Below are 14,854 nucleotides of genomic sequence, written 5' to 3' on the forward strand. Positions count from 1 at the left end.
GGCCCATACGCATGCGCACAAGCGATTTTTGGCGATTTTTTCCCGCCCGTGTGCGTGTGCGCATGCGCACGGGCGCGCACTCCCCCGCCTCCGGCCTGCTGCTCGCGCACTCCCCTGCCCTCCGGCCCACTGCGCGGTTGGCGCGGCGGGCACCGGCCCGCCGCGCAGAAAGTCTGGGGACCCCTGCTCAAGAGTCTCCTCCAGCACCACAATTCAAAAGCATCAATTCTTCGGCGATCAGCCTTCTTTATGGTCCAGCTCTCACTTCCATACATCACTACTGGGAAAACCATAGCTTTAACTATACGGACCTTTGTCGGCAAGGTGATGTCTCTGCTTTTTAAGATGCTGTCTAGGTTTGTCATTGCTTTTCTCCCAAGAAGCAGGCGTCTTTTAATTTCGTGACTGCTGTCACCATCTGCAGTGATCAAGGAGCCCAAGAAAGTAAAATCTCTCACTGCCTCGATTTCTTCCCCTTCTATTTGCCAGGAGGTGATGGGACCAGTGGCCATGATCTTGGTTTTTTTGATGTTGAGCTTCAGACCATATTTTGCGCTCTCCTCTTTCACCCTCATTCAAAGGTTCTTTAATTCCTCCTCGCTTTCTGCCATCAAGGTTGTGTCATCTGCATATCTGAGGTTGTTGATATTTCTTCCGGCAATCTTAATTCCGGCTTGGGATTCATCTAGTCCGGCCTTTCGCATGATGAATTCTGCATATAAGTTAAATAAGCAGGGAGACAATATACAACCTTGTCGTACTCCTTTCCCAATTTTGAACCAATCAGTTGTTCCATATCCAGTTCTGACTGTAGCTTCTTGTCCCACATAGAGATTTCTCAGGAGACAGATGAGGTGATCAGGCACTCCCATTTCTTTAGGAACTTGCCATAGTTTGCTGTGGTCGACACAGTCAAAGGCTTTTGCATAGTCAATGAAGCAGAAGTAGACGTTTTTCTGGAACTCTAGCTTTCTCCATAATCCAGCGCATGTTTGCTACGGTATTTGTTCTCTGGTTCCTCTGCCCTTTTGAAATCCAGCTTGCACTTCTGGGAGTTCTCGATCCACATACTGCCTAAGCCTGCCTTGTAGAATTTTAGGCATAACCTTGCTAGCGTGTGAAATGAGCGCAATTGTGCGGTAGTTGGAGCATTCTTTGGCACTGCCTTTGTCCATGGAGTTGGGATACTGGAGTTTCTTGCCAGTTCCTTCTCCAGGTGGATCACGTTTAGACAAAACTCTCCACTATGACCTGTCCATCTTGGGTGGCCCTGCATGGCATAGCTCAGAGCTTCTCGGAGTTATTCAAGCCCCTTCGCCATGACAAGGCATTGATCCATGAAGCGGCTCCTAGATCATACCATGTGCCTATTCAGAGCAGCATCCTGTTATCCACAGTGGTCCATGAGGTGCTTGTCCTGATGTGCCCCACAGGTTGAAATCTTAAGGGGAGAACTATGTATGGCACCCTGAGCTACTTGGAGGACAGGTGGGATAAAATTGCCTGGTATAACTGGTAGTGACCCCCGAGAAACTCAGGTGCGGACCCTACTGGTCCTGCCATTTCTTGCAGATTATTCATCCTGTTGTGACGTGGGGTTTGTGATTTCAGCTCTCTTGACAAAACATGCTGGAGACAGTTCTCTAGTAACAGCTCTTTATTAAAGTGAACAAGACTGACTGTGAGGGCAGGAAGGCTACATTTATAGGGACAGGGGACTAGCTAGGAAGGGATACATTTTGGAGGGAACAATATCAAGCAATCACAGTGCTGCCTTTTGGAGGGAACCAATAAGACAGAGGATCCAAATACAGCAGCTTAAATGAACCAATAGTAGCTGTACCCTCTGGAACCAAAAGGCAGTTACTTTATCCTAATGCAAATACAGACAATAATAATACAGATATAAAATCCTTTGACTCAATACACAACACCCCTCCCCCCCTAGTGAGCACAGCAGACGTAATCCCTCAGGTACTGTGGGGTCCTACAACTTCTACCTGATCTCCTGACAACAGGTGTTGCAGGTTCTGGATTGGGTGTTACCTGTGGTGGAGGGGCTGCTATAGGGGTTTCGTCAGGAACAGATGGAGTCCCAGACATCTCAGGGTCCCCTACCTGTACCTCGTCATCCTGAGGACTAGCAGACCCTGGTTCATTTGCTGAAGCCCCTGGTGACTGCACCTCTGGGCCATCTTCACTCTGGTCTCGCAGCTGTGCGTCATTAGCCAGGGATGAATTATCTGACTCCTCCCTGCTGAGCGCCCGGCGCCTCAGCTGATCTATATGTCTCTTCCAAACTTGCCCATTTTCCAAGGTCACATAATAGGACACAGGTCCACTAGCCCGGGTGATCACACCAGCCACCCACCGCGGACCTCGTGAATAGTTCCTCACCCAGACCAGATCTTCAGGGGCGAGATACCTTGTTGTGTCACTCTCAGCCTGGGGGGTTGCTCTTGAATTACGGTTTGGCATTTTATCTGGGTGGACATAATCCAGCACCGTTACCAGTCTTCTACCTAAGAGCAGCTCGGCTGGCAACTTGCCCGTCGCAGTACACGGCGTCGCATGCTGCAAAAATAACATTCGCGCAATGCGAGCCGACCAGTTACCCTCCATTAAGCGCGCAATGGATTCTTTGGCTGTTCTTACCATGCGCTCAGCCTGCCCATTGGAGGATGGGTGAAAGGGCGCGGATGTGACCCCTCTTATGAAGTTATCAGCCAAGAATGCCCTGAATTCTTGGGATACAAAAGCTGCCCCATTATCTGATACAATGGTCTCAGGTAACCCGTGGGTAGCAAACAGCTGCCTCAATACCTTGATTACGGCAGCTGATGCCATGCTAGGGACCATCGCCACTTCTAACCATTTGGAGTATGCATCAACGATAACCAAAAAGACCTTCCCTTGGAATGGCCCAGCAAAATCTATGTGCAGCCGGCTCCAGGGAGTCCTGGACTGCTCCCACCAGTGGACTGGTGCTCTGGCCACTTCTGGCCGCACTTCCTGGCATGCCTTGCATGTTCGTACCCATTGTTCTATGTTCTGGTCCATTCCAGGCCACCACACATAACATCGGGCTAGCGACTTCAACCTGACCATTCCCGGGTGTCCCATGTGAAGCGTCTCAAGAACCCTGTTTCTCAGTGGTGCTGGGATGATCACCCTATCTCCCCATAGGAGACAACCCTTATGCATGGACAATTCGTGCTGCCTTGTCGCATAAGGCCTGAATTTTTCTTCATGCGGACCACCTGGCCACCCCCTCCCCACCCAAGTGAGCACACGGGAGAGAACAGCATCTTTCCTCGTTTTCTCAGCTATATCAGTAGCTGTTACAGGAGCCCCCGGAAGTGTTTCTAGCATCATAATGTGCTCCGCTGGAGCAGGATCCTCATTGCTCCCGCCAGGAAGGGGCAATCGACTCAGCGCATCAGCGTGGCACAACTGTTTCCCCGGCACATGGGTCAAGGTGTACTGGAACCCATTCAGGAATATTGACCAACGCAACATTCTGGGGAGAGAATTTGTGGCGTTTGTTTGTTTGGGTTGAACAACCCTAACAGTGGTTTGTGGTCCGTTTCAATGGAGAAATGGCGACCGTACAAATAATCATAGAACCTTTTGATTCCTGACACAATTGCTAGTGCCTCTTTATCAATTTGAGCATAGTTGCGCTCCATGGGTGACAACGTACGGGAATAGAAAGAGATGGGCTTTTCCGACCCATCCGGTTCCCTATGACTCAGCACAGCCCCCAGGCCGTATTGAGAGGCATCACATGCCAGGACCAGCGGCTTCGACTCATCATAATGAGCAAGGACGCTCCTGCTACTCAGCATTTCTCGCAAGGAGTCAAAAGCCTTCTGCTGCTCCCGCCCCCATCGCCACACATTCTTTTTCTGCAAAAGTCTATGTAATGGTTCAGCTACCGAAGCTTTCTGGGGTAAGAATGAATGATAAAAGTTAATAAGTCCCAGGAATGACTGCAACTCCGTCTTGTTCTGTGGTCGTGGTGCCTCGATGATGGCCTTAATCTTAGCATCTGTGGGGTGGATGCCTGATGCATCAATTTTAAACCCCAAGAAATCCACAGTTGGCACCCCAAAACTGCATTTTTCTTTTTTCAGTTGCAACCCCACCTCCTTGAACTTGAGCAACACTGCACGGACACGCGCAACCAGTTCCTGTGGGTCTTTTCTAGCAATCAAAACGTCATCAAAAAATGGCAAGACCCCCGGCAGACCTCTTAACAGGCGTTCCATGAGCCCTTGAAAAATCCCTGGGGCCACACAAACTCCGAACTGTAATCTGTTAACTCTGAACGCCCCTTTATGTGTGACAATAGTCTGTGCTTCCGCTGATTGTGGGGTTACTGGCAGCTGTTGGTAAGCTTGTGCCAGGTCAATTTTGGCGAACACCTTGCCCCCAGCCAGTTTAGCCAACAGATGTGATACGACTGGAATGGGGTATGAGTTTCCCCTGAGTGCCTTATTGATAGTACATTTGTAATCTGCACATATCCTGACTTCCCCATTTGCTTTAAGGGGCGTGACGATTGGAGTCTCCCACTTAGCAGAGTCCACGGGTGAGAGAACTCCCTGCTTGACCAATTTATCCAGCTCTGCCTCGATCTTGGGTTGCAGTGCAAATGGCACTCGCCTTGGTTTGAGTCGGATTGGGGCCACCCCGGGGTCCAACTCGAAGTCAACTGGGGGCCCTTTATAACAACCCAGTTTTCCATTAAAGAGACCAGCAAATTCCTTGCATAATGCCTCGCTCATCTCAGGGCAGGTTTGGATTGAATTAAGCCCTGAGATACTCAGTCCCAGGGCAGGGAACCAGTCAGTGCCCAGGAGACTGGGGCGACTGCCCTTCGCAATCACCAGTTTGAGTACAGCCTGTTTGTCCCGGAACGGTACTCTCACGGCACACATTCCCATAACATGGATGCGGCCTGCTGAGTACGACTGCAAGGTTGCCGGGAAGGGCTCCAGAGGGGGCAACTTACCCCTGGGGAAGAATGTCTTCGCGGTCTGGTCCGACACGATGGTGAATGCAGATCCGGAGTCCACCTCCATGTCGCACTGCTGACCCTCAATCTTCACCTTGACGTGTGCCTTGCCTTGCGCTGGAAACTGCACGGCCCTCCCGTTGATCTCCGTTACGTAGTGGCAGTCCTTTAGAAAACGAGTTGCTGTGGGCGGTCTGCGATGCTCCAGTCTAGGTGCTCCTGTCGCTCCCGACGCCGCCGATCTACAGACCCTGGCGATGTGACCTGTCTTCCCGCACATCCGGCACATAGCATCCCTGAAATGACAACTCTTCCGCCCATGGTTTCCGCCTCGGTGATCTTTGTGCACTGTGCAGGCCTGACGCACCAACTTGACCCCACGGACTGGGCTCTGGCTCGGAGTAGCCTCTAGCTCGTCCATGGCATGCGCAACTTCTATCTGTGGCTTAGTGGCCTTGCGACTGGCATCAAGCTCCTCTCTTTCATAATTCTCCATGGTGGTGGCCTCCTTCAAGGCTGAAGCAAGGGTAACCTCTTCTTTAGCCACGATGCGTCTTCTGGCTTTCTTGCTGCTCAGACCACCAACAAACCGATCCAGGAGAGTCTCTTCCAGATTTTGAAAGCCGCAGTGCTGAGCGAGCTTCCGGAGTTCAGCCAGAAATGCGGATACAGACTCCCCAGCATGCTGCTGCCTCTTATGGAACTCCATCCGCCGGGCCATCTTGGTCTCAGTAGGCGCCAAGTGGCTTGTTAGGCAGGCAAGAATATCTTGGAGAGATGTCTCACTCAGCTTTGCTGGAGCAAGTAATGCCTTGGCTAGCTTGAAGGTCTCAGGCCCACAGTAGCTCAGGAATGTGGCCCTTCTTTTGCTGGCATCAGTGATCCCTTGAGCCACTGCAAAGAACTCGAAGCGTTCGACGTAGTCTTCCCAGGTGTGGGGCTCTGATGGCTGGAAGGGCTCCAATACCCTTGGACTCTCCATTGTCCTAGCAGGCAGGGTCGTCTTCTCAGCTGGCCAGTGAGTCTTGTTCTCAGCTGCAATCTGGATCCCACCTTCGTTGCCAGTTGTTGTGACGTGGGGTTTGTGATTTCAGCTCTCTTGACAAAACATGCTGGAGACAGTTCTCTAGTAACAGCTCTTTATTAAAGTGAACAAGACTGACTGTGAGGGCAGGAAGGCTACATTTATAGGGACAGGGAACTAGCTAGAAGGGGATACATTTTGGAGGGAACAATATCAGGCAATCACAGTGCTGCCTTTTGGAGGGAACCAATAAGACAGAGGATCCAAATACAGCAGCTTAAATGAACCAATAGTAGCTGTACCCTCTGGAACCAAAAGGCAGTTACTTTATCCTAATGCAAATACAGACAATAATAATACAGAGATAAAATCCTTTGACTCAATACACAACAGAAAGATTGTTTTCTGCTGCTCCAGAGAAGCGGACACGGAGCAATGGATTCAAACTCCAAGAAAGAAGATTCCACCTCAACATGAGGAAGAACTTCCTGACAGTAAGAGCTGTTCGGCAGTGGGATTTGCTGCCAAGAAGTGGGGTGGAGTCTCCGGCTTAGGGAGCTGGGTATGTTTAGCCTGGAGAAGAGAAGGTTCAGGGGCGATATGATAGCCATGTTCAAATATATGAAAGGATGTCATATGGAGGAGGGAGAAAGGTTTTCTGCTGCTCCAGAGAAGCGGACACGGAGCAATGGATTCAAACCCCCTGCCAAGCAGGAAACACCATCAAAGCATTCTTGACAGATGCCTGTCAAGCCTCTGCTTAAAGACCTCCAAAGAAGGAGACTCACTCCACCACACTCCTTGGCAGCAAATTCCACTGTCGAACAGCTCTTACTGTCAGGAAGTTCTTCCTCATGTTGAGGTGGAATCTTCTTTCTTGTAGCTTGAATCCATTGCTCTGTGTCCGCTTCTCTGGAGCAGCAGAAAACAATCTTTTTCCCTCCTCCATATGACATCCTTTCATATATTTGAACATGGCTATCATATCACCCCTTAACCTTCTCAGTGCAGCATCCCACCCAGCAAAGAAGAGCCCACCGCCTCCCAAGGCATTCTGTGTCTGTCAGACCCCTGTGACCTTTAGGAAGTTTTTCCTTTTGTGTCGCTGGCATTTGCTTCCTTGCGCTTTCAATCCATTCAACCACACAACTTCATAGGGCGGTTAAGGGAAGCAGTTTTGAAAGGTGCCTTACGGAAACGCATGCAGAATAGAACACAGGGAGTGTGCATACAGGGATTCCTTAAAAAAAAAAAATGTGGGTGAGCATTAAAAAAATGGCACCTGCCAAGCTCAGGAATAGAGAATAGTGCCCCTTCAGATGTTGTTGGACTACAACTCCCATCACTCTCAGCTAGCACAGCGAATGCCCAGGAATGATGGGAGTCACAAGTTCCCCATCCCTGCTCCAGCTACAGTCTGAAGGAGTGCAGTCCAGGTTCCTAACACCTTGTTCTTCTGCTGTAGGGGTAGCCTTGGTCTAAGGATCTGCAGCTCAAGCAAGAAACTGCTGGGTGTCAGGGACTAGCTGGATGCATAAAAATGACAGCAGGAACTATCTGGGGAAGCCTGGGAGGAGGAGGCGTCGGAAGCTGAAGAGGTTATAGGGCTTAGTGAGCCGGGAGAGTCTGTAGCAGAGAGAAGTCCAGAAGCGGAGGCAGAAACAGAAGCAGGACAGAGGGAGGAGGGAGGCCGAGAGACGGAGATGAGTCAGGCTGGCGAAGATGCCCTGGGGTCTATCCCTCCCGCTGTGACAAGCTCCCCTCCTCCTGGTATCCCAGAACCAGTAGAAGCATGAAGATGGCAAAGGATCAATTAGCATCACACAAGCACAGTCTCAGGTTGCTTGGGGGAAACCCTGGGGACTTCAGTTCCAGCAATTTGGGTGATATGATAGCCATGCTCAAATATATGAACATGAAACCAGAACCATGAAGTTCACATGATGGAAAGTTACTGCAGGTTGAAACGGGGCTAGGAAGACAGTCTCCTATGGAAATGGCATGGATAGCATCGCCCTATTTTTAACCTAGTCCACAATAGGGTGTTTCTATTGCTATCAGCTTCTCTCGTACAATTAAATTAATTGTAATTAAATTAAACTAATTAAACAGGAAGCTGAATTACAGTGGAGATGTGACGCCTTCATGTCCACAGGAACTAGAATGTCAGAGTTCTAACAAGTCTTTTCCATCAGAAACTAATAAAAATGGGAGCTGACAACATCAATCCATTGTTGAATAGTGTGGCTTGAAGAGATACAGAAAATGAGCATGTCATTCCCCCCCTTCTGAAAACAATACTCAAGGGAACCAGTACAATTAATACAAAAGAACAAAACCTGCTTCTTGCAGAAAATATTGAAGCACTCCCCCTCTTGATGTAGTTCTTCTTTTCACTGACCAATGCCAAAGTTTCTGAAATAAAAGTCATTAAGTGCAGGCATAACTTTGATGTTTCTTCAACTCTATTATCACAGAGAAACTCTTGCAATATATTTTGCGCACAGTGGGACTTGCCTCCGAGGAAACCTTCCGACGATTGGGCCATGCAGCCCACTACTCTTTCCATTTCATTGCTGCAAGGTCTGCAGAGGAAGGAATGTCCCCGTGAGCGACAGCACAGGCCATCTACACGTAGGTAGGCCACACCGCTTTTTGGGGTGATGAGGAGGGTGAGGTTTTCATCCAGAAATAAATGCATTTTTAAACAAGCTTCCCAAACTCTGCCTCACAGCATGTTAGTGCGCCAGCTGCAATGTGTAGATATGCTGTGCGCCTTCTGTGGCTGGAAAGGGGTTAGTTTAACCTCTGGCTTGCTAGTGAAACTGAATTACTGTGTCATAGAATCATAGAGTTGGAAGAGTTGGAAGAGACCCCAAGGGCCATCCAGTCCAACCCCCTGCCAAGCAGGAAACGCCATCAAAGCATTCTTGACATATGGCTGTCAAGCCTCTGCTTAATGACCTCCAAAGAAGGAGACTCCACCACACTCCTTGGTAGCAAATCCCACTGCCGAACAGCTCTTACTGTCAGCCTTTTAAATTGTTGTTTTTGTTCTTTACTGCGTTATGTATTTGGCCCTTCGCCTGCGATCCTCTGGTGACGTGCAGTATGGAAATTAAAATAAATTCTCCCGTGTAGGCACTGCAAGTAGAGGAACCCAATCTGGGGGTCTTCCAGACACCAATAAGGCCCCCTGATAGAACCTCTTTTCTCTGGCAGATGAGCTGAAATGCACAGTTCAGTGGAAAGATGAGGAAATGTTATTTGAGGAACCTAATAATAAATGCAGAGCCGACAAGGTTCTGCACAAGCCTCCTGATCAATTTGAACATTTGCTGTTTATGGATTGCTACAGTATATTTTAGAATCATAGAATCATAGAGTTGGAAGAGACCACGAGGGCCATCCAGTCCAACCCCCTGCCAAGCAGGAAACACCATCAAAGCATTCTTGACATATGCCTGTCAAGCCTCTGCTTAAAGACCTCCAAAGAAGGAGACTCCACCACACTCCTTGGCAGCAAATCCCACTGCTGAACATCTCTTACTGTCAGGAAGTTCTTCCTAATGTTGAGGTGGAATCTTCTTTCTGGAAGTTTGAATCCATTGCTCCGTGTCCGCTTCTCTGGAGCAGCAGAAAACAATCTTTCTCCCTCCTCTATATGACATCCTTTCGTATATGATATGATATGATGTATGTCTAAAAAGCGTGTCGCTAACAAGAAAAGTTTGGAAAGCTCTGACTTAGCTAAATAACAGCTACAGCTAGAACTATCATTCCTTAGTGCCTTTGAGTTGCTTTGCTTAAAAGGCCACACATGCAGCAATTCTGGACAATCTTCATTTCCAAAACAGCAGTGCAGCACCTGTCGCTATGAAGAATGCAGAAGTAGGGGTTGAGGAAATAATAATAATAATAACAATAACAATAATAACAATAACAATAATAATAATAATAATAATAATAATAATAATAATAATAATTTATACCCTGCTCATCCGGCTGAGTTTCCCCAGCCACTCTGGGAGGCCTCCAACAGAACATTAAAATGCAATAATCTACTAAACATTAAAAGCTTCCCTAAATAGGGCCGCCTTCACATGTATTCTAAGTGTCTTGTAGTTGTTTTCCTTTTTGACATCTGATGGGAGGGCGTTCCACAGGGCAGGCGCCACCACCGAGAAGGCCCTCTGCCTGGTTCCCTGCAACTTGGCTTCTCGTAGCGAGGGAACCGCCAGAAGGCCCTCGGTGCTGGACCTCAGTGTCCGGGCAGAACAATGGGGGTGGAGACGCTCCTTTGGGTATACTGGACCGAGGCTGTTTAGGGCAGGCATCCCCAAACTGCGGCCCTCCAGATGTTTTGGCCTACAACTCCCATGATCCATAGCTAACAGGACCAGTGGTCGGGGAAGATGGAAATTGTAGTCCAAAACATCTGGAGGGCCGAAGTTTGGGGATGCCTGGTTTAGGGCTTTCAAGGTCAGCACCAACACTTTGAATTGTGCTCGGAAACGTACTGGGAGCCAATGTAGGTCTTTGAAGATTAGTTGCAGTTTCCGGGTCACCTTCAAAGGTAGCCCCACATAGAACACATTGCAGTAGTCCAAACAGGAGATAACTACTCTGGCACATAGCTGCCAAGTTTTCCCTTTTCTCGCGAGGAAGCCTATTCAGCATAAGGGAAAATCCCTTAAAATAAGGGATAACTTGGCAGCTATGCTCTGGCAAAACAACCTCAATTATCTTAGTTTAAATACTGGCATATCAACATTTGCTTACGGCGCACCTTGTCCATTACAAACGGTTTCGCTGTGACAATACTGTACGGCAATGTTACACAAAGTCTGGACTCCTCTGAACCCACCCATGCAGGAATAGGGACCATATTCTGAAATCCAGGCATGCTAGTTTGGAGAAAACGGTTCCCCCCTTTTATTCGCTCCCCGCTTCCAAATTAATCATTCTTGATAATTTTAACTTTTAAGGAATGTTTGAACTTCCTAGCGCCATCTATTTTTTTTCATCAGGTTAAACGAGGCTTCCTCAACCTTGGCCCTCCAGATGTTTTTTGGCCTACAACTCCCATGATCCCTAGCTAGCAGGTCCAGTGGTCAGGGATGATGGGAATTGTAGTCTCAAAACATCTGGATGGCCAAGGTTGAGGAAGCCTGGTTAGACCAACCCAGGCATCCCCAAACTGCGGCCCTCCAGATGTTTTGGCCTACAACTCCCATGATCCCTAGCTAGCAGGACCAGTGGTTGGGGAAGATGGGGATTGTAGTCCAAAACATCTGGAGGGCCGAAGTTTGGGGATGCCTGGACCAACCCTTGCTGGCTGGGTGACATCCACCTGCTTTAGAACTTCCATCCTCCCCGGCAAAAACATCTGGAAGCCAGGAAGCTGGGGAAATGTGGATTCTGAAATGTGTTTTCAGAATGCTGCTGGCAAGACAGCATTATCAGGTACCAGGTTACTTAGAATATAATTGGGCGGCAATTCCTTTCAAAGCCCAACTGAAAATGCTGATTATAAAGCTCTAAAGGCTTGAGAAAATAGTGTGCCTCCCAATTAAAATCTACAAAGGTTGAAGAACATAAATCAGAAGAGCTGGATGAGGCCAATGGCCATCTAGCCCAGCATCCTGCTACGAGGGGCTGGAAAACAGCAAGCAGGATCCGAGCGCAAGAGCAGCCCCTTCCCCTCCCAGCGACTGTTTTTCAGAAGCGCCGCAGCCTCCTAACCCTTATTTGATAGCGATAAGCACAGGCCAGTTAACACTGACATGAGAAATAGCTTTCTTCACGGTACCACCTAGGCCTTGGCACCGCCTTCGACTCCGCATTGCACAGCGACGGCATTCTTATTTATTTTTTGCACTCCCCCACTACAAGGTCGCTGATACAGCTTCCCATTTGGGTTTTTGAATGCTATACTTTGCTGCCTACCTCTATTATTTTTGATTTTTAAGGTAGTCAAGTGTTCTCCTGGTCCCAAGACTAGAGACACGGAACCCAACCCCCCCCCCAGTTGTTACTGGATTCCAGCTCCCATTACCTTGGAGTGCTTGTGCAAATGAGAGTCCACACAGAGGACCCTTGGCCTATAGCTTGTGTGTACAGGAGTTACTGAATTATTGTTGTTTAGTCATTTAGTCGTGTCCGACTCTTCGTGACCCCACGGACCAGAGCACGCCAGGCACTCCTGTCTTGCGCTGCCTCCCGCAGTTTGGTCAAACTCATGTTCGTAGCTTCGAGAACACTGTCCAACCATCTCGTCCTCTGTCGTCCCCTTCTCCTAGTGCCCTCAATCTTTCCCAACATCAGGGTCTTTTCCAAGGATTCTTCTCTTCTCATGAGGTGGCCAAAGTATTGGAGCCTCAGCTTCACGATCTGTCCTTCCAGGGAGCACTCAGGGCTGATTTCCTTAAGAATGGATAGGTTTGATCTTCTTGCAGTCCATGGGACTCTCAAGAGTCTCCTCCAGCACCATAATTCAAAAGCATCAATTCTTCGGCGATCAGCCTTCTTGATGGTCCAGCTCTCACTTCCATACATCACTACTGGGAAAACCATAGCTTTAACTATACGGACCTTTGTCGACAAGGTGATGTCTCTGCTTTTGAAGATGCTGTCTAGGTTTGTCATTGCTTTTCTCCCAAGAAGCAGGCGTCTTTTAATTTCGTGACTGCTGTCACCATCTGCAGTGATCAAGGAGCCCAAGAAAGTCAAATCTCTCACTGCCTCCATTTCTTCCCCTTCTATTTGCCAGGAGGTGATGGGACCAGTGGCCATGATCTTGGTTTTTTTGATGTTGAGCTTCAGACCATATTTTGCGCTCCTTCATGGATCAATGCCTTGTCGTGGCGAAGGGGCTTGAATAACTCAGAGAAGCTATGAGCTATACCATGCAGGGCCACGCAAGATGGACAGGTCATAGTGGAGAGTTTTGACTAAACGTGATCCACCTGGAGAAGGGACTGGCAAGCCACTCCAGTATCCCTGCCAAGAAAACCCCATGGACAAAGACAACAGGCATATACTGAATTATAGACGTAAATAAAAATTTATGCAATGACAGCGGCCTATTTCACCCCATATAACACGGTGTGCAATTAAGTTAGATGCAATTAAGTTAGATGCTCTGTTTTTAAAAGCTAAACCGTGTGGCATGCTTGTTAAAGGAGGCAGCAGAGAGAGAAAGCTGTACCCCAAGGGGTAGTTACACGACATACAGGCAGCCACGCATACTTTTAATGAAACGGATCTGCTTTTTTGGATAAGAGAGAAAGCAAACTCTGCTCAAGAACATCTAAATATTAACCCTATCACCGCCACCCTTGGGGTGGTGCTGTGTGAATATACTCTCTGTATTCCCATAAAGCTGTATTCTCAGATATGCAGATGACACAACCTTGATGGCAGAAAGTGAGGAGGAATTAAAGAACCTTTGAATGAGGGTGAAAGAGGAGAGCGCAAAATATGGTCTGAAGCTCAACATCAAAAAAACCAAGATCATGGCCACTGGTCCCATCACCTCCTGGCAAATAGAAGGGGAAGAAATGGAGGCAGTGAGAGATTTGACTTTCTTGGGCTCCTTGATCACTGCAGATGGTGACAGCAGTCACGAAATTAAAAGACGTCTGCTTCTTGGGAGAAAAGCAATGACAAACCTAGACAGCATCTTAAAAAGCAGAGACATCACCTTGTCGACAAAGGTCCGTATAGTTGAAGCTATGGTTTTCCCAGTAGTGATGTATGGAAGTGAGAGCTGGACCATCAAGAAGGCTGATCGCCGAAGAATTGATGCTTTTGAATTATGGTGCTGGAGGAGACTCTTGAGAGTCCCATGGACTGCAAGATCAAACCTATCCATTCTTAAGGAAATCAGCCCTGAGTGCTCCCTGGAAGGACAGATTGTGAAGCTGAGGCTCCAATACTTTGGCCACCTCATGAGAAGAGAAGAATCCTTGGAAAAGACCCTGATGTTGGGAAAGATGGAGGGCACAAGGAGAAGGGGACGACAGAGGACGAGATGGTTGGACAGTGTTCTCGAAGCTACGAACATGAGTTTGACCAAACTGCGGGAGGCAGTGCAAGACAGGAGTGCCTGGCGTGCTATGGTCCATGGGGTCACGAAGAGTGGGACACGACTAAACGACTAAACAACAACAACAATTCCCATGAAGCACTTGGAACCAGATCTCTCTCACACACTTAAGGATCCAGCAAAAATACTTCTTAAGGCCACCTTTAATAGATGGCAATTTGTGTTTCCATTCAAATGTCTCTGGGTATCCATAGCCAGACACTTGGCCAATGCTGTGGGGAAAGAACTTATTTTATCACTGCAGCAGAACTTAATAAGTGAACAGGCAGGCATACCCTGTGTGAGCTATGAATCTTCCCCAAGCGAGACAGGACTGTCCCCATGTTCTAGAAACTGGATGCTATCAGCAACTGCCCAGAAGGCCCAGATGAATGAATGGGTTGCTCCTCAGTTGGTATCTTGATCAGCCAGTCCACAAATCCTTCTGTTTCTTCCCTTTAGGAGCAGGAGTGGCTAACACGGGGCCCTCCAGCTGCTTTGGACTACAACTCCCATCAGCCACAACAAATGGCAATGGATAATGGGAGCTGTGGACCCAGGTGGCGCTGTGGTTAAACCGCTGAGCCTAGGGCTTGCTGATCAGAAGGTCGGCGGTTCGAATCCCCGCGGCGGGGTGAGCTCCCGTCGCTCGGTCCCAGCTCCTGCCCACCTAGCAGTTCGAAAGCACGTCAAAGTGCAAGTAGATAAATAGGTACCACTC

General features: G+C 48.5%; 1 protein-coding gene across 1 annotated transcript in view; it reads right to left on the reverse strand.

Annotated features, from left to right (window-relative positions):
- The window catches only part of HPRT1 (hypoxanthine phosphoribosyltransferase 1), a 38,657-nt gene extending 31,737 nt beyond the window's left edge, over positions 1 to 6,920 (reverse strand). Inside the window, exon 1 of the mRNA XM_088665139.1 lies at positions 6,880 to 6,920. Within this exon, the coding sequence (XP_088521265.1) occupies positions 6,880 to 6,900 (21 nt within the window). The 5' untranslated portion in view covers positions 6,901 to 6,920. The remainder of the gene's footprint in view (positions 1 to 6,879) is intronic.
- Between the last annotated feature and the right edge of the window lie 7,934 nt (positions 6,921 to 14,854).

Source organism: Zootoca vivipara, chromosome Z2, assembly GCF_965207765.1.
Source record: "Zootoca vivipara chromosome Z2, rZooViv2.hap1.1, whole genome shotgun sequence".
Classification (NCBI taxonomy): domain Eukaryota; kingdom Metazoa; phylum Chordata; class Lepidosauria; order Squamata; family Lacertidae; genus Zootoca; species Zootoca vivipara.